We start from the raw sequence: 16,325 nt of genomic DNA, 5'->3' as shown, positions 1-16,325 counted from the left end.
TCTTTTATAGAATTTCAAACTTGAATAAAGGCTGATATAACAAATTATTTTGTAGGAAACCAAGAAACAATTATTGGTTGACATTTATAATTGTAATTGGACCAAATCCAGTATAAAAATATAATGAGATATATTTTTTATAATGAGAAAAATGAATTAAAATCGAAAGTTAAAAAAAAATTATTTTACAGATAATGAGTATATTTTATTAAAAAATTTATAATCGAATCTAATATAAAAATGAATAGATTTATTTTTTTTTGTAAAATGAAAAATTAAATTAGGAAATCATTGAATAGAACTCAAACCAAAACTAAAAACAATATTAACACAATAATAATGATAGAATGAAAACAAATTCACAGCAAATAAATAATACCTTTAAACAAAAAAAATACAAATTTAAATAATTAATTACAAAGAGAAGCTCAATATAATTAATAGAAATCATAACTTTTTCATATAAAAAAGATTAATGCTCTATTCAACAAACCGAGATAATAGATATTTTGCAAGCAAAAATAACAAACTTGTAACATAAAACGAAAATCTAATACTTAAATTTTTTGTAGAAAAAAAAAGTGTCTAAAAAAGACATTTTAAATAATATAACAGTGAAGATAAGCAAATCGTAAACAAATTTAAATAATTAATAGAATTAAAAAAAATCACCAATTAAAATCTTAAAAATATCTATATAATTAATTGAAAAACGTAGACAATTGATAGATATAGAGAGAAAAACTAAATATGAATTAAAATAGAGTAATCCTATTTTAAAAATGAGGATACAAAATTGATCACATTACCAAGACATTATATGCAGAACGTGGGGACTGCGGAGGCGTACGGATGGATATGGTAATATATAGGAGATTGAATTATGATTAGAAAAATGGAAACTTATTGTTATTTACCAAAGGATTATGCAAATTGGAAATAACTAAAATGAAAAGGAAAAAAAATCTAACTATTTTGTTGAATATCTAACTAATTGGAAAAATTGTAGATAAGTGAAAATTATAGAGAGGATCTCAAATATTTATTAAAAAAAATATATAATAGATTAATCATGTTTAAAATATGAGAATAAGACGAAAGTTACTACATAATCCATTTATATTATATCATATGCCGAGTGTGGAGGGAGGCGCAAGGGTATAAGGGTAATTGTGGTAATACATTGGAGATTGAATTATGACTACAAAAATGGAAAATTTTGATTATTTACTAACGGGATTACGCAAATTGGAATTAACTAAAATAAAATGAAAAAAGAAAAGAAAAAGAAAATCTAATTATTTTGTTGACCGGACAAAGCAAGTTCCCGTCCATTGGCAGCCATTTCATCCCTAAACTTCTTGTAAATGTCACCTCTGTAGAACTTCCTCGTTCTGAGGACGAGAACCATCAACACGATCGCTCCGACCACGTTCGTCGCCGCGAGAATCGAGAACGAGAGCTTGTAGCAGTCATTCCCTACGCAAGTCAACTCCTTCACCATCTCTCTCCTCATCCCTCTCGCCGCCAACTGCTTCATCGCCGCCACATCGTACAGTTTCCCGACAACCTTCACGTTGAACACGTACGAACCGATCGGGCTCGCCAGTTGTCCGCAATTGAAGAGAGTGGAGAAGTACTTGAGCCCGAAGAGCTCGGAGATTATGGTGAAGAGAAGCGTTAACTGGGCTCCGTACGTGAATCCGATCAGAACAGAGGCTAAGTACACCGAACCAGGGAACGGGTAGGCGACGATGATGTCGCTGACGGCGGAGAGAGCGAGGGCAAGAGCCATTATCAAGGGTCTTGGGATTTTGTACCTGACGAGGATGATCTCGGAGATGAATCCGGCGAAGACTCTGCCGAAGTAGTTCCATATGCTGGTGAGAGAGACGAAGGTGCTGATGGCGAGTTGTGGGTATCCGAGTGACTCACCGATCTGACCCAGGTTGTCCATTGCCGTCAAGCTGCAACCCAATCCGCAGAATGTCCCGATGAAGAGGATGATCATGTCGACGCTGAGCAAAGCTTGTAAGATTCCGTAGTCCTCTCCTCTCTTCGGTGGTCTGCAGATGTTCCCGCAGCAGGGGACGTCTTTATTTACGATTTTGTCCTCCGTCGCCGTCGTATCGGAAATTACCGTTTTGTCCTCCACGATCTCCGTTTCGTTCCCGTCCTTGTTATGGGAAATGACGTTTTTGTCCTCGACGACGACGTCGACCTTCCCGACGGTTACGGCGACGGCGGTTGCGTCGTGTTTCTTGGCCTTCCACGTGGCGTACTCCTCCCGAAACGCGATTATGAGCGGCGTGAAAAGCAAAACGCAGACCGCGATTGTGGACGCGACGTAGCCGATGTGGGAGAATTTGCAGAGCTTCTGAGCAACTGTCAAAGCCATGAGAGTGAGAGCGAGAACGATGGAGATCCACAGATACTGGTAAAACACCTTGAGCTCGTTGGGATGAGACGAAATCTTCATGGCTCGGATCGTGTACACGAACACCACAGAGATCGCCGCAGGGAGCCAAGCGATGAGGAGGATCAGAGACTTCGAATCGTCACGGTAGATCGAGAAATAGAGCTGATTGAACACAGCACCGCTGAGACCGACAAATCCTTTCATGAGACCAAGCATCATACCTCGGCTCTCTGGGAAATTCTTCACGCAGGTGACGAGAGCTCCAGTGTTGGCGAAGTTCTGGGAATTGGCGCCGATACAGATGAACATACACATTTGCCAGATCTTAGGGTTAGGGATTTTGCCGGTGACAGAGAGATAGATGAGGAAGTAGCCGCCGAAGTTCATGGCGGAACCGACGAGGAGGACGAACCACGTCGGAGTGACCTCAGCGAGGAGGCCGGAGAGGACACCGACGTTGGCTCCGAGGTCCTTGAAGGTACTGAGGAGATTCAGAGTGGATTGGTCGTAGCCAAGAGTGGCTTTGATGTCTTTGGAGTACACACCAAAGAGGTAGGTTGCTCCGGCACCGGCCATGATGAGGAAGGAGGCGAACATCATGAACCACCGCCCACGGAGGACCTGGAGGAGGAATCCGGCGACTCCTCCGCCGCCTCTGTTGCCGCCATTGGAGGGAGACATAAGAGCTCTTCTCTTCTTGCGTATATGGAAAACTGTTGGTCAGTGTGCAAAAGCGTCGGAGGATGAGGGGATTATATAGAAAGGGATTATGGATAAGAGAGTGTAATTAGTTGAGGAAAATCGGGTTAGAAATGGATTAGATTAAGAGCTAATTATGAATTAAGAGATTCACTTGCGATTTTATTTATTTAGTTAGGCGAAAGAGTGAGAGAATCCTGCAGATTCTCCACAAGCAGTTACAACCTACAATCCTGTATACTTGTAGATATATCATTAATGATGATTTTATTAAAAAAAAACTTTTAAAAATATGTCATCTTGAAATTTTATATATCCTAAATCAATAGTTTTTTTAATGTATTTACAAGAGATGTGTGTTTATTAATATTTATAGATAAATAAGATTTAAATGAAGGTTTTTCAAAAATATATTAATTATTATTCATGTTAAATAATATTATTATAATATACATAAATAAACTCATGAAAAAAAAAATATGAATATAGAACCCTTAAGTGGCTTCTGGAACAGTAATAATTATAAAAAGGAATATTTATATCGATAGAAATCAAAACTATGTACTAAAAGGAAGGTATGCCCATTTGATATTACAACGGGCGAAGCAAGTTGTATTTTTTGTGTGCATAATTTCCAATATAGTTTTATATTTTTATTTTCCATTATATTTTATTGAGCAATCACGATAAATTACATACATTTATGAGAAACATATATAATAATTATGGGAGCATAGCACATGAAAATCCATCCATTTAGGGTAACGACGTAGAAATTCATCAAAGGAAAAGAAGAAAAGGAAAGCAAAGGGAGGCACCAATAAACCAAAGGGTTCTGAAAATAAAGCCTATGGAGAAAAAATCTTTACAACCCCCACAGGACGGGCCGCATTCGCAGTTGCGCTACCAAGTTTAACCTAACAACCATCCGAGTTACACTACAGCCCTAGTAACGGTCGAACGACGACGAGGATGGCGGCGCACCACCTCGGCTCGGGCGGTCATAAGGACCGGCCCTATTGCGGAACCCTCTTCCCTCGTCCCGCATCGGTCCCCTGACTCCAGCTCCGTACCTGTCGCTGCCTGCTCTCGGGCCGACGTCCCTGTCATAGGGTCGTGCTTTCTCATAGCCGTTTACAGGGTAACGGTCAGACCTCCCGCCATATCTGTCACCCGCAAAGCGATCTGCCGGTGGCTCGTACCTGTATCATCGCCAAGGGCATGTTTTTTAAGCATGGAAAACATCATTTTAAGTTGGACGAGAACATAACAGGCGAAACTCGGGTATTTCGGTTATAAGGGCCGGTTTCAATCCTGGATCAAGTGAAACATAGTACAGTTGAAAACAAAAGGTACCTGTCATTGGCGTAACGGTCACGGCCAATGTAGGCATCCCTACTGTCAAACCGGTCTCTGACACCGAGTCGGGAGCTGTCATACCGATCATCAATGTATCGTTCCCGATCCATATAGCGGTCCACACGGTCACCATAACGGTCCACACGGCTAGCAGAGCCTCCAAACATACCACGGGACGAGAATGCACCAACAGGTCCACCTCGGCCACCAGAAGCAGCAGAGGGACAGTCACGAGCCCAATGGCCAACCCTTCCACACTTGAAGCATTCATCATCAGCTACTCGGCCACCTACTCCACCTCCGCCATAGTTTCCTTTTCCAGCTGATAAGTAGCTGCCGCCACCCCTGTAGCCGCCATGGCTTTCCACATCATCTCGGCCCATCTTGGGTTCAGCCTTGTTCACTGAAATGACTCGATCACCAAAGTCCCTCCCATGCATCTCTCTAATGGCATCATCCATAGCCCGACGATCAGCAAAAGTGATAAACCCAAATCCACGTGATCGGCCTGTATCCCTTTCCAGCATGATCTATACACAACACACCATTAAAGCTGATTCCTACATACTTTATGCATACTTGTAGCAAAAACTGAGCAGAAGGGCACTGTCAAAATTGTAAAGGCACACAATAATCCCAGAGATCATATCTAGCACTGGTCAGGTCACATCAAGAAAAAAACCCCAGCTGTTCTATTTTTTCTGCAACACCACATGTTCCTGTCGTTTGCATAGTATACCAACCTCCCCTGGTGATCATAAAATACTGATACAAAAACCCGAGATCACCAGAAACTGAAACATCTTCTAAGCAAATCTCCGATCTGCAGCAGAAGCAGCATGCACCACAGAAACGTTTTCCAACTCAAAATGACAACTAGAAGAACACAAGAGCACACTTAAGCGTCAAAAGGCGCAAATTCGATCTCACATTCAATTCTCTAGTCTTAACAGCCAGGGAAAGAGTTACGAAATCGATGGGAAGGTTCTACAGGCTGAAGGAAGTTAATGGTCCAATAGTTTAAAGCTAAAATCTTCCCTGGTTAAACATCCATTTTCAACATAAGGTAAACTCCTTAAGTTCCAAGCTCAAGTTGTTCAGAACTATTGGAGCTAACCAAATCTTTAACATGTCACCCAAATCAGTAAGTAGGTTACCATCCCAGACAAATAGCTACTTTTGGTCCCAAAGGCTCTCACCGAAGATTAGTGCATGCAGAGAAATGGTCCAGGCACAAAGGTGTAGGTGGTCGACTTGCTCAAAATCTTTAAGTAGGAACACATGTTAAGATTGAGAAGGAGAACGGACTGACAAAAACACAAGTTAGGACAACCAACAAAACTATTAGACTCCACATGCGGTGAAAGCAATCCACTGAATCTAGAAAGCTGAGATGCGGAACACATGTCAGGATCGAGAAGGAGGTCTGCATCAATTGTGTGTAATCTTTCTGACTGAAGTTTATACTATGCTCAAGTACTTAAACAGCTAGAGCTAAGGCTTGATGTGTCTCGGGGAAAAGGGTAATCCACTGAAGCTATACAGCTGAGATGCGGAACTGGCCTTAGCAAGGAACACAAAGGTAATACTTGGACATATGCAGAGTTTCTTCAGGTGAAAACACAGCTTCATCTACCTGAAGGGCAAGAAGAACATTTCCCTAATTGGAGCATCTTACACACATACAATCATGTGTCTCGCCCCATCTAGTAATCAATGTGAAAAAACACACTTTTTTTCCCTAAATGGCGAATGATCAGAAGATCAACTTAGAAAATACAAAAGACAAAGATAATTTGGAAGAAGGCAACCATAACCCAGTATTAGTACAGTACACTTCAGAAACCTGTCAGCACAGACCAATTTCGCTGGATACTTCTGTCATGCAGCAAGTAGTTAGCTCTGAAAACAACTGAATCTTCCTGAGTAGGTAATGACCTTTATCATCACAGAAGAATCTAAAAGTGATCGGTAATGGGTCTGTGGCGCCGAGAAAACCAAATTCCAATACCCTGAAGATCACTTCGCTCAGAGGCTCAAACAGTTCTGTGTTCCATATACTCGTAGTCTTAGATAGGTTTTTCTAACACAGAGCACACTCTCAACTTTACCCGTGTTGTCTGATCAAAATCACCATTCACCACTAAATCATCCATCTATAGAGTTTCAGGGGCCCATTACCAGCATCCAAGAAACAAAAGAGAAGTCAATTGATAGGGGTAGAGGGGAGACAACAAAAATATCAACACTTTGCCAAACTCAAAGAATTTTAACCAGATATCCATATACTTATCCATTTATTGCTGTCTTATGGCATTTTATCCACAAAACAAGTGGGAAAGTAACAATTAAAACTAATAAATTTAGACATGTTTGATTCTATAAGCAATCAAACCCAGAACTTTTCAACTAAGAGACACATCCAACATCGCTTAACAAGCCAAGATATGACAGAGAGTACCACAAAACGCAATTTTTTTTAACCCGAAAAGAAAAAACTCAACACTTTCGCAGATAAGCATCTTCCAATTTCTCAGCAGCCAAACAGACTAGTGACAAACAATTTTTCTTATACCGAGAAAATAGAATATAATCGAGTTCGGGGTTCATCGTACCTGGCTATCGAGAATCTCCCCGAAACGGCTAAAAGCTCTCTCAAGTTCTCTTTCAGTCACGTCGGGAGATAACCCACCGACGAATATCCTGCTACCTTCTTTCGAAGCCATCTCTACTCGTTTCCGACGATAAATTCCTTCAACAAAACACAAAATTAAGTGAAACCTAGAAACACAAAAACCCTAAAAATTTTCAGCCCAGAGAGGAAAAACACACGGAGAGCGAGGAGAAACGCAGAAGAAGATAGATTTAAGGAGGTGGGTTATTTACCTCTTGCTACGATTCCACTCCAAAACTGTGAAACTCTTCTAGATTTTGTTAGCTTTGATATATCTGCGCTTTTATTGTGTTCATACCTTCAATTAAAGGAAACCCTAGAAACCAAACCACGTGGCAAAGGCCCATTTACGTTTATTTTCATGGGTTCAACGGCTCAAATATAAATTTGGCCCATTGGAAAATAAAATAAGAAACTGGGCATCCTTGCAGCGACTCATATCCATTCGCCGAATTCATAATAGTTTTAAATTTAATAATGGACAACCCCATTAATAACCATCATTGCCATAATTTCTGAATATGAATAAATATAAATATGATATGGTGAGTGTAATAACGATTTTGTAAATTTATAGATCATAAATTAAGCAGTTAAATGTTTTCTTAGGAGATTTTTTATTTTTCAAAAAATACATACAAAGAGTGATATAAGGGCACCAAAACTTCCATTATATAATACAAATCATATAATTACTAACATAATTTATATATGAAATATCTCTGTTTTTTCTTGTACAATAAAGGATTGTTTTACGCAAAATCTCAAACCGACCTTAGCTCAGTTGGTAGAGCGGAGGACTGTAGTGGGTCATTTCCAAAGAAATCCTTAGGTCGCTGGTTCGATTCCGGCAGGTCGGATTCTTTTTATTTTTCTTGTTTAAATAGTTTATAGAAATTTCGTATGGGACCCACATTACTTCCCATACAAGTCGCGTGAATCCTATCCTGACCGTTGATTCCCTGACACGCAATCCTCACCCTTCATTCGGAATCCATTTCCCGTTCTTTTTAAAGACAGTTTTAACAGATTTGCCCACTATCTCCTTAAATTCACAAAATATCCCCAAGTTTCTCGGCCCACATCCCAAGACCCCTCTGCCATTTTCTGCCACGTGTCCCCACTCTCCCATCTTTTATATACTGTCTTCCGTGAGAGATGAAACACAGAAGCAACGGCCAGAGGGAAAAAAAATGGAGAAGGCCACTTTTTTTAACGTTCTCGTGCACTTCGTCGTCCTCATTGCATGTTCCTCGCAGTCTTCGTCTCTTCTTCTCAATGATCGTGGCCTTGAGAAATGGAGCTTCCCGTCTTCGCGGGCCGAGCAGCTGATCCGGGAGCTGAACCTTTTCCCCAAGGAGGAAGTGAACGTCATCGATGGCCGTGATCAGCCTTTGAACGCCATGGAAGGATCGAGGATCGTCGAGCGGAAATTCAGGTTCCCGAATCTTATCCACGACGGTGGAGTCAACGTCGATGATTTGGGTCATCATGCTGGTTATTACAAGCTCCCGCATTCTCGCGGCGCGAGGTTTTTCTCTAAACCCTAGAATATTGATCCGAATGAGGATATTTATATGCGTTTTTTGTATACGTTATCTGATGGGTTGCTTCATGTCTGGCTGTACATTTGATCTGGCCGTTGCGTGATGATTTAGGGTTTGATTTTTTTCCCCGACCCTGTGGAAATTCGGAATAAGCTCTGGAATTGATAAAATTTTCGGTTGGGTCGAAAGTCGTGTATTTTTGCTTGCATATGCGTGGTACAGATTCCCTTTTGGTGCGTAAGAGCCCGAGGATTTTATTTTGTTTTGACCGTCAGTCTGGTTACTGGTTTTAGGATGTTCTACTTCTTCTTTGAGTCGCGCAACAAGACGGATGATCCTGTTGTGATTTGGTTGACTGGAGGGCCTGGATGTAGCAGTGAGTTGGCTATGTTCTATGAAAATGGTCCATTCCAGATTTCTAACAACCTGTCCCTTGTTTGGAATGAGCATGGATGGGACAAGGTAATCACCTTGTTTGCTAATCCTTCTCTCCGTCCCCTTAATGTTTCAGAACCATAAGGAGACTTGTCTATATCTGACACTTGTAGCGGAAGCCTGTTGATATATCGATTATCAATCCCCCCATAGATAATTGCTCGCAAATTTTCTGTTGAGGCTGCCTGCCCTGGTTCTTTCAAAATATTGTGTTTGCAAGGTGTAAGAAAGTGATATGTAATGGACTTTGTCCCGATCTTGCAGGTTTCCAATCTTCTGTATGTTGACCAACCTGTTGGAACTGGTTTTAGCTATTCGACAGACAAACGTGACATCCGTCATGATGAAAGTGGAGTTAGCAATGATCTTTATGATTTCCTGCAGGTTTGTTTAATAGATATCCTCTGAGCTCGCCAGATCTTTATCTAATCCTTTGCATAAGATTACTAAAACCTTTTTCATGCTTTAAGTTAGATGAAACTTCCTATTTTTTATTTTTAAATCAGAGAACAAGGGAAGATTTGTTTAAAGGATACTGATGTAATGGGGTTTTATTTATGTTTCCTGATGTTGCCTCAGGCTTTCTTCGCGGAGCATCCTGAGTTTTTAGCGAACGATTTTTACATAACTGGAGAGTCATATGCTGGACACTACATCCCGGCTTTCGCTGCTAGAGTCCATAGAGGAAATAAGGCCAATCATGGAGCTCATATTAATCTCAAGGCATGTAATAGGTTTTAAAAATAACCTTGGATCCTTGTTCTCTAATTGGGAGTTGGTTCTCACAAATGTACTTTGACAGGGATTTGCAATTGGAAATGGGCTTACAGATCCTGCAATCCAATACCCAGCCTACCCAGACTTTGCTTTGCAAATGGGATTAATCACGCAATCGCAGCATGATAGTATAAACAAGATTGTTCCACTGTGTGAGCTAGCCATAAAGCTTTGTGGTAATATTCCCTCTTTCAGTTAGAATTCCTCTGTGAAATTATTCCTCGGTTGTTTTTTTGTTCCTCATGGGTTTTAGTTTTTCTCATTTGCAGGCACTGATGGTACAACTTCTTGTTTGGTATCATATGTTGTTTGCAACTCCATATTCAGCGGCGTAATGGCTCATGCTAGTGGGATAAACGTAAGACTAAGAAATTCACTTCATTGTTTTGTGTTAAGTTGCATTTAGGGTGATATTACTGCAACATCTCAATGGGAGAGATAAATGGGTGATTTCTAAATTGCCATATTAATTTTCTCTTCACTTGCTGATATGAGTTTCAAGACCAATTTCAACCAACAACAGAAGAGATCATATGTCACATGTTGAGTGAAAATTTCTGTGGCACTCTTTACGCAGAGAATGTAACAGTTTGATGAGACATAATAATATTGTACCCTTTGTGCAGTATTATGACATCAGGAAGAAGTGTGAGGGAAGTTTGTGCTATGACTTCTCGAACATGGAAAAATTCTTGAACCTGGAACCGGTGAGGGAATCGCTAGGTGTCGGGGATATAGAGTTTGTGTCCTGTAGCCCGACAGTGTATCAGGCGATGCTAATGGACTGGATGAGGAATCTAGAGGTTGGCATTCCTAAACTATTGGAAGATGGAATCAAGCTTCTGGTGTATGCTGGGGAATATGATCTCATCTGCAATTGGCTCGGTAGGTTCATTTTTGTCAAAGAGTTGAACTTTGTAATTATCTGAAATTATTGGAGCTAATAGTGTAAATGTTTTGGTGGGAGGGAAGGTAACTCGAGGTGGGTGAATGCAATGGAGTGGTCGGGGAAAGAGAAGTTTGGGGAAGCAGGGGAGGTTCCATTTGTGGTGGATGGGAAAGAAGCAGGACTGTTGAAGAGCTATGGACCCCTTGGTTTCCTCAAGGTATTGGCTCATTCTATATATATATATATATATGCAGAAGCATGTAAAAGGATGGTGTTGAAAACTAACATGTTGAGTGAATTGGGAATATGGATGGATGAAGGTACGTGAGGCAGGACACATGGTGCCAATGGATCAGCCGAAAGCTTCACTGGAGATGTTGAAGAAATGGATGGATGGCTCTCTTTCCAAGTCTCAATCCGCAACAGATGAACCCAAATTGGTGGCTGAGATGTAAAATCAACAACAACAACAACAACGACATCAACATCGTCTTAACTTAAGACAAGACAGGTGTTGGTGTAAATGTTCTTGTGAAAGCAAAGGGAGTTGTAGTTGGGATATTTTTTTATCTTCAGACAGTCACACTCTCCTGTGTTTGTATCAGAAGGCCCCAAAAGCCATTTTAAGGAAAACCAATTTGCATGGCCCTTTTCATTATCTGTTCCCTGCAACTGAGTACCCTTTTTCAGCTTCAGATTACATAACTGTTATGTGAACTATCAATCTCACAGTGTATAATAACATTATACATGTCTCGTTATGTGTTACTACTGCCATTCAGGTTGCAAAGTCCATGCTCTCCGGATGATGATGAGCACCACAGGACACCATTTTTACCCAGAATGCTGAGATCAAGAATCACATGGAATACATCTAACTAGCAGTTCCATCATGAAAATCTGTACGGAAAGATTGGAACTTGATCAAACCCATCATCTGAAAATTCATTCATTCACTACCCAAATTTGATTTCTTTCCAAAATCCCATGTACCTGAAAATGGGGTTTTCAATCATCTTCATCACTCTCGTCACTGAAGTAGCTAGCTTTCTTCCCACCACCACTCTCCCCTCTCTTCCTCTTCTTCATCCTCCTCTCTTCCTCTTCCTCTCTCATCCTCAGCCTCTCTCCCGCTTCATTATCCACCGCCGACGCCCAATTCTCCTCCTCGAATCCCTCCGCCGCTTCCTCCCCCTCCGTCTCCGCCTCCGCCTCCGCGTCCCTCCGCTGCCCTCGCCTCTTCGGCGGCAGAGGTCTCTCCCTCGGACCCAGCTGGTTCCTAGGGCACTCGTACGAGAGATGCCCCTCGTCCCCACACTCGTAGCACCTCGACTTGTCCTTGTACACTCTCTTCTTTATGAACTCCGGAGCTCGTCCGTTGTCCACCGCGATCGATACCGTCAGCTTCCGGCCATTGAGGATCTTCCCGTCCATGGATCGCGCCGCGTTGACCGCGTCGTCTCGGGAGACGTAGAGAACGAACGCGACCCCGCGAGATTGGCGCGTTTGACGGTCTTTGAGAACGGTGACGCGAGCGATCTTCCCGAAGGTGGAGAAGAGGGTGTGGAGGTCGGAGTTGGTGAGGGCGTAGTCCAGATTGGAGACATACACCGTCGATTTCGATGGCGCCAATCCGCCGGAGCCGCCGGAACTTCTCGGTTTTCCGGCGGACACGGGATTAGGGTCCGACGACGCTGCTACGGAGGCGTAGCGATAGTAGAAAGTGTTGTCTTCTTCTTCGTCGCTTTCGTGGTTCTTCCCCTTCTTCTGCACCATTTCGATTTCTCCAAACGCAGAAGAAACGCAATACGTACACATATGTAATTTTAATTGGGGGAAAATGTAATTTTAATTGGTATGGGGTGAATTTGTAAAATTGTAACGTTAGTGGGTTATGAACTTCAACGGACAAACTAACGTTTATAAAGTTAAAGAATGCAGCCTGTATTATTATAAAAGAACTTATAATTTAAGATTTAGGGGGATTTGGTTGCCTCCATATAATAGTTTGGGGGAAACATTGTAAGTTTTAATTTGTTAAGGAGAAAATTTGTGATTCATAGGTTCAACAAATGAAAAATACTGGCAATTAAGGTAGCAAATTTAAAAGGACCAAAAAAAATAAATACATATACATATATGTTCTAAAGGTAAGGACTTTGCAAAATACAAGCTGACAAGTTTCTACCTTTGAGGTCAAGACAGTGAAATAAGAAGCCAAACAATACATATATCAACTCACCTGCAGACAGAGGAAGTGAGAGTGTAGCAGAGAGAGGGGTCATTTGTCACCAACGTTCTTCTTCCTCTCCCCAATTCCAACTGCTGAATCAATGAGCCAATGAATGAATCTTTACCCGAAAAGATTCCATTTCGATCTTTTTCTGTCTCGAGATTCGTTCGGAATGGCTTCTCCGACGCCTCAAGACTGACTGATGTTATTCGGGGATGCATCGGTTTTAGAACTAGAAGTGATGGGTGAATCTCAAGACAAGTTGAGCAAACTGTCTTTCCCGTGTTATGAAACAGGAAGGTGATTTGTTCAATCTTGAGATGGTTAAGAAAAACCCTGACTTAGATCCACTTGGGAATTATCATCTGAAAGAGGACTGTTCATCATTTGATCATCTCTTCATCAAGTCGGCTTGCTCGGGACCTGCATATGTTAATCAAATCATAATTCCACAATAAGAAACTTAATCAAATCATAATTCCACAATAAGAAACTCCAAACAATATAGAAAAAAAAAAAACAAGTATCCAGTAGGGAAAAGGAGCCAGATGGAGAGGTCAAAGAACGGTAAAAAAATCACATATATTCTTGAGTTATAACATGTGTATATACCTGAACTTGATACATGAGGGAGTCCTGTAATAGACTTTGTTTCTTCCACCATGCTACTGCCTATATTGTTGGCTGTTGAGGGTTGTTCAGACGCTTTACCATTACCTAAAGATTCAGCTTTCATCATTTCTGCTACATTGTTCTTTACCGTGTCTGTACTTTGAGAAACCACTGGTCCTTTGCCATTGCTTACCACTTTAGCCCTTCTGTTGACACAAATGAAATGAAGCAGAGAGTTCAAGGGAATGTTCTTTTTTACCGCAACAATCGACTAAGATTATATGCAATATACACTAAAAGTCTAGTACCTGATCAATTTTCGCTTCAAAGCACCAGATTTCGCCTTCAAAATCCCTTCTTGACAGGGAAAAAAAAGATGTCAACACAGATTCTATATAGAAACAGCTACTGATACATAAATGCAGGGATCATCACCTGATTTTATGCTGGAGGAAGATGATGGTGTCTTACGACCCGTTCTCTCAGCTTTAATAGAAGCTATGACAGAATCGGCTGCAGAACCCAAACCTTTCCTTCCCACAAGCTTCATTCCAAGTGTCTCACAGAGATAGTTCAATCTCTTTTCATCACCACCTCTAACTTCTCTAAGCTCAAGCGCCTGTTGCCTTGTCAACAGCATATACACATGAATTTGCTGCTGCTGGTTGAAATGAGACTGAAGCTGCTGAAACAGTATCTTATTTGAATGTTGATCTGCTTTTGGATCCTCATTCCTCTTATGAGGCTCGTTCAAAGTTACCCTCAATATTGCTGGAGATTTGGGATCAAGATTCTTTCGACTAAAGATAATAGAAAAGCTCCCAAACTCAACATCAGGCTCCCTGAATAGATCTGCAAGAAGGGAAGCACAAGAATGGGCATTCTTTGATGGGTTCCTGTCAATTCTCTTCCTCATGACTCGGGCCTTTGCAGATTGAACCATGTTTGCAGCTTCCCTCAGACCACTAAGGAAAGCTCCATGCATGGTTGCAGGGTACCGCCTAGTCGTGGCTTCGCCAGCAAAGTAAAGCCTTCCATCTCCCACACTTTCTGCTAAAATATCATAATCATCACCTGAAGCTCCCACTGCAACATTAGAGTAAGAGCCTAAACTGAAGGGATCGCCACCCCATCTTGTGCAGACAGTTTGAATGGGGTCAGGGACATTAATTCCTTGTGGTTCAAATATCCCTGAAGTTATATTTTCCGAGGATATCAAAGATTAGCACCAGGGGTGAAATTTAACTGACAAATACACATTAATTTGCTAAGAGAATGATATGCGGAGGTGATATCAAACTTAGTAATATTAAACTGACAATCAAAGGATAGAAAGCCTGTTACCTCTGAGAATCTGAAGAACATGAGTCACTGCATCAGTGGGAGGCATTGTCTCAAATTTATGAGCAGCTTCTCCAGCAACTAAGGCAATTAAGAGAGGACCACCTGCAACTGGTGCGTAGCTGTAGAATAGAAAGAATTCACCTCGACAATTAGGATCCTCACTAAGATGGCCAAAGGTATCAAGATCTGTGCTCCAAAACACATAGGGAAAAAGCATCGCCACTTTATTCAATAACCCAAAACCTAGTCTCTTTATGCAATCAAGCTTTCTTTGAGGCAACTCGGGTATAAATTTGATTGAGCCATTCTTGAGGACACCAAGTGGAACTGTACACAGCACCATATCACCCTCATACACTTGACTTCCTGCAATAACCTGCACGCCATCTGCCCCATATCTAATTGTCTGAACGGTCTTCTCATATAAGATTGGAACATTCTCAGCCAAAGCCTGAACTAGCCTTCCATTTCCTCCAGGCAAGAAGCAGTGATCTCCACCCATATCGTATGGGTCATCTTGATCCCAAAATGCAAGGGAGAGCTTTGATACCAAGCCTGCATTTGCATACTCCAAGTTAGCAAGATGCCAATTGAACAAGCTCATCTCTTCTCTGGTCACTGCATCCCCATAGACCTGCCTAAATGTCTCGAGTGCTGCCCCGAGGGAGACATCCATGGCAACCTCACCCATCAACTGCCTAAGTCTGCTTGCCTTATCCAAAAGCCTGTTAAAAGCTGTCTCAACCTTCATATCCATATCTGCGTCAACTGGTTTACCATCCACCAGGTAAATCGGACACTTATCTCGCACCTTGTAAAGAGAACAACCGAGCTGCCTTGCTACAATCCCTAGAGGATTTCCTAACGTTCCAGTCAAAACACTCCCTCCTAAATCCGCTGCAGCACCTACCCTACTACCTTCCATCTTTTTGGTATAAACCCGCCCACCGGGCCGTTTCCTACCCTCCAAAACCGTGACTTTAAACCCAGACCTCAGCAACTGCCTTGCAGCAGCCAACCCAGCTAATCCAGCACCCACAATAACCACACTAGGCCTGCTAGGTTGAGAAGGAATCTTCTCTTTAATTGCCTGTGCTACACCGAAGTTTATATATCCATGCGTGACTAAGTAATTATAAGCTGAATCTAAAAGGGTACTGCAATGTTTAGGAATTGAATCAAGAAACACCTCCTTTACGACCCAACTGGATACATTTTCCCGCCATTTCGCTATGATGTGGTTCCTTATCAGGATGTAATTAACCTGTTCAATGCCCCCAACAACAGGCACCACGCCAAAATCGATTTCCTCCTCTGTGAGCATATCAGCAGGAGAT

At 41.6% G+C, this 16,325-nt stretch overlaps 5 protein-coding genes and 1 non-coding gene across 8 annotated transcripts in view; 2 read left to right on the top strand and 4 right to left on the bottom strand.

Annotated features, from left to right (window-relative positions):
• Window positions 1-1,123: 1,123 nt before the first annotated feature.
• LOC104816431 (protein NUCLEAR FUSION DEFECTIVE 4-like) lies at window positions 1,124-3,320 on the bottom strand. The gene has a single exon (XM_010545261.2). The coding sequence runs from the start codon at window positions 3,098-3,100 to the stop codon at window positions 1,295-1,297; it is 1,806 nt and encodes a 601-aa protein (XP_010543563.1). The 5' UTR covers window positions 3,101-3,320; the 3' UTR covers window positions 1,124-1,294.
• A 597-nt stretch (window positions 3,321-3,917) lies between these two features.
• LOC104816430 (glycine-rich RNA-binding protein RZ1C) lies at window positions 3,918-7,459 on the bottom strand. 2 transcript variants are annotated; one of them, XM_010545259.2, is made up of 4 exons: window positions 7,364-7,459; window positions 7,093-7,229; window positions 4,475-5,007; window positions 3,918-4,320 (listed from the first exon to the last, which is right to left on the bottom strand). In XM_010545259.2, the coding sequence occupies exons 2-4, from the start codon at window positions 7,201-7,203 to the stop codon at window positions 4,065-4,067; spliced, it is 900 nt and encodes a 299-aa protein (XP_010543561.1). In that variant the 5' UTR covers window positions 7,204-7,229; window positions 7,364-7,459; the 3' UTR covers window positions 3,918-4,064. The 2 variants fall into 2 exon arrangements, with proteins under 2 accessions (XP_010543561.1, XP_010543562.1); XM_010545260.1 differs by lacking the exon at window positions 7,364-7,459 and having other exon boundaries at window positions 4,475-6,633; window positions 7,093-7,230.
• A 461-nt stretch (window positions 7,460-7,920) lies between these two features.
• Window positions 7,921-8,011, top strand: TRNAY-GUA. The gene is given in 2 exon segments: window positions 7,921-7,957; window positions 7,976-8,011. It is a non-coding gene; the product is annotated as a tRNA-Tyr (tRNA).
• Window positions 8,012-8,308: 297 nt separating this feature from the next.
• LOC104816426 (serine carboxypeptidase-like 49) lies at window positions 8,309-11,457 on the top strand. Its single transcript, XM_010545254.2, has 9 exons — window positions 8,309-8,682; window positions 8,992-9,160; window positions 9,398-9,517; window positions 9,713-9,856; window positions 9,936-10,086; window positions 10,180-10,268; window positions 10,537-10,795; window positions 10,883-11,016; window positions 11,120-11,457. The coding sequence occupies exons 1-9, from the start codon at window positions 8,345-8,347 to the stop codon at window positions 11,252-11,254; spliced, it is 1,539 nt and encodes a 512-aa protein (XP_010543556.1). The 5' UTR covers window positions 8,309-8,344; the 3' UTR covers window positions 11,255-11,457.
• Window positions 11,361-12,787, bottom strand: LOC104816427 (U11/U12 small nuclear ribonucleoprotein 31 kDa protein). 2 transcript variants are annotated; one of them, XM_010545255.1, is made up of 2 exons: window positions 11,793-12,787; window positions 11,361-11,699 (listed from the first exon to the last, which is right to left on the bottom strand). In XM_010545255.1, the coding sequence occupies exon 1, from the start codon at window positions 12,615-12,617 to the stop codon at window positions 11,808-11,810; it is 810 nt and encodes a 269-aa protein (XP_010543557.1). In that variant the 5' UTR covers window positions 12,618-12,787; the 3' UTR covers window positions 11,361-11,699; window positions 11,793-11,807. The 2 variants fall into 2 exon arrangements, with proteins under 2 accessions (XP_010543557.1, XP_010543558.1); XM_010545256.1 differs by having other exon boundaries at window positions 11,361-11,645.
• Window positions 12,788-12,901: 114 nt separating this feature from the next.
• The window catches only part of LOC104816428 (protein FLOWERING LOCUS D), a 4,452-nt gene continuing 1,028 nt past the window's right edge, over window positions 12,902-16,325 (bottom strand). The window contains exons 2-6 of the mRNA XM_010545257.2: window positions 14,989-16,320; window positions 14,080-14,835; window positions 13,953-14,001; window positions 13,645-13,850; window positions 12,902-13,455 (exon numbers count right to left, since the gene is read on the bottom strand). Of these exons, the coding sequence (XP_010543559.2) occupies window positions 13,424-13,455; window positions 13,645-13,850; window positions 13,953-14,001; window positions 14,080-14,835; window positions 14,989-16,320 (2,375 nt within the window). The 3' untranslated portion in view covers window positions 12,902-13,423. The remainder of the gene's footprint in view (window positions 13,456-13,644; window positions 13,851-13,952; window positions 14,002-14,079; window positions 14,836-14,988; window positions 16,321-16,325) is intronic.

The sequence above is a fragment of the Tarenaya hassleriana genome, unplaced genomic scaffold, assembly GCF_000463585.1.
Source record: "Tarenaya hassleriana unplaced genomic scaffold, ASM46358v1 Cleome25, whole genome shotgun sequence".
Classification (NCBI taxonomy): Eukaryota; Viridiplantae; Streptophyta; class Magnoliopsida; order Brassicales; family Cleomaceae; genus Tarenaya; species Tarenaya hassleriana.
The sequence above is the reverse complement of the archived record's forward strand: the minus strand, read 5'-3'. Positions and strand labels throughout refer to the sequence as shown.

Excerpts from the sequence above, each read along its gene's own strand:
- LOC104816431 (XM_010545261.2), bottom strand. The coding sequence starts at position 3,100 with ATGTCTCCCTCCAATGGCGGCAACAGAGGCGGCGGAGGAGTCGCCGGA.
- LOC104816430 (XM_010545259.2), bottom strand. The coding sequence starts at position 7,203 with ATGGCTTCGAAAGAAGGTAGCAGGATATTCGTCGGTGGGTTATCTCCC. Across the intron at positions 5,008-7,092 it reads GGGAGATTCTCGATAGCCAG|ATCATGCTGGAAAGGGATAC; the intron begins GTACGATGAACC and ends TGTTGTGTATAG. Across the intron at positions 4,321-4,474 it reads GACCGTTACGCCAATGACAG|GTACGAGCCACCGGCAGATC; the intron begins GTACCTTTTGTT and ends GCGATGATACAG.
- LOC104816426 (XM_010545254.2), top strand. The coding sequence starts at position 8,345 with ATGGAGAAGGCCACTTTTTTTAACGTTCTCGTGCACTTCGTCGTCCTC. Across the intron at positions 9,161-9,397 it reads ATGAGCATGGATGGGACAAG|GTTTCCAATCTTCTGTATGT; the intron begins GTAATCACCTTG and ends CCGATCTTGCAG. Across the intron at positions 10,087-10,179 it reads GCTAGCCATAAAGCTTTGTG|GCACTGATGGTACAACTTCT; the intron begins GTAATATTCCCT and ends TCTCATTTGCAG.
- LOC104816427 (XM_010545255.1), bottom strand. The coding sequence starts at position 12,617 with ATGTGTACGTATTGCGTTTCTTCTGCGTTTGGAGAAATCGAAATGGTG.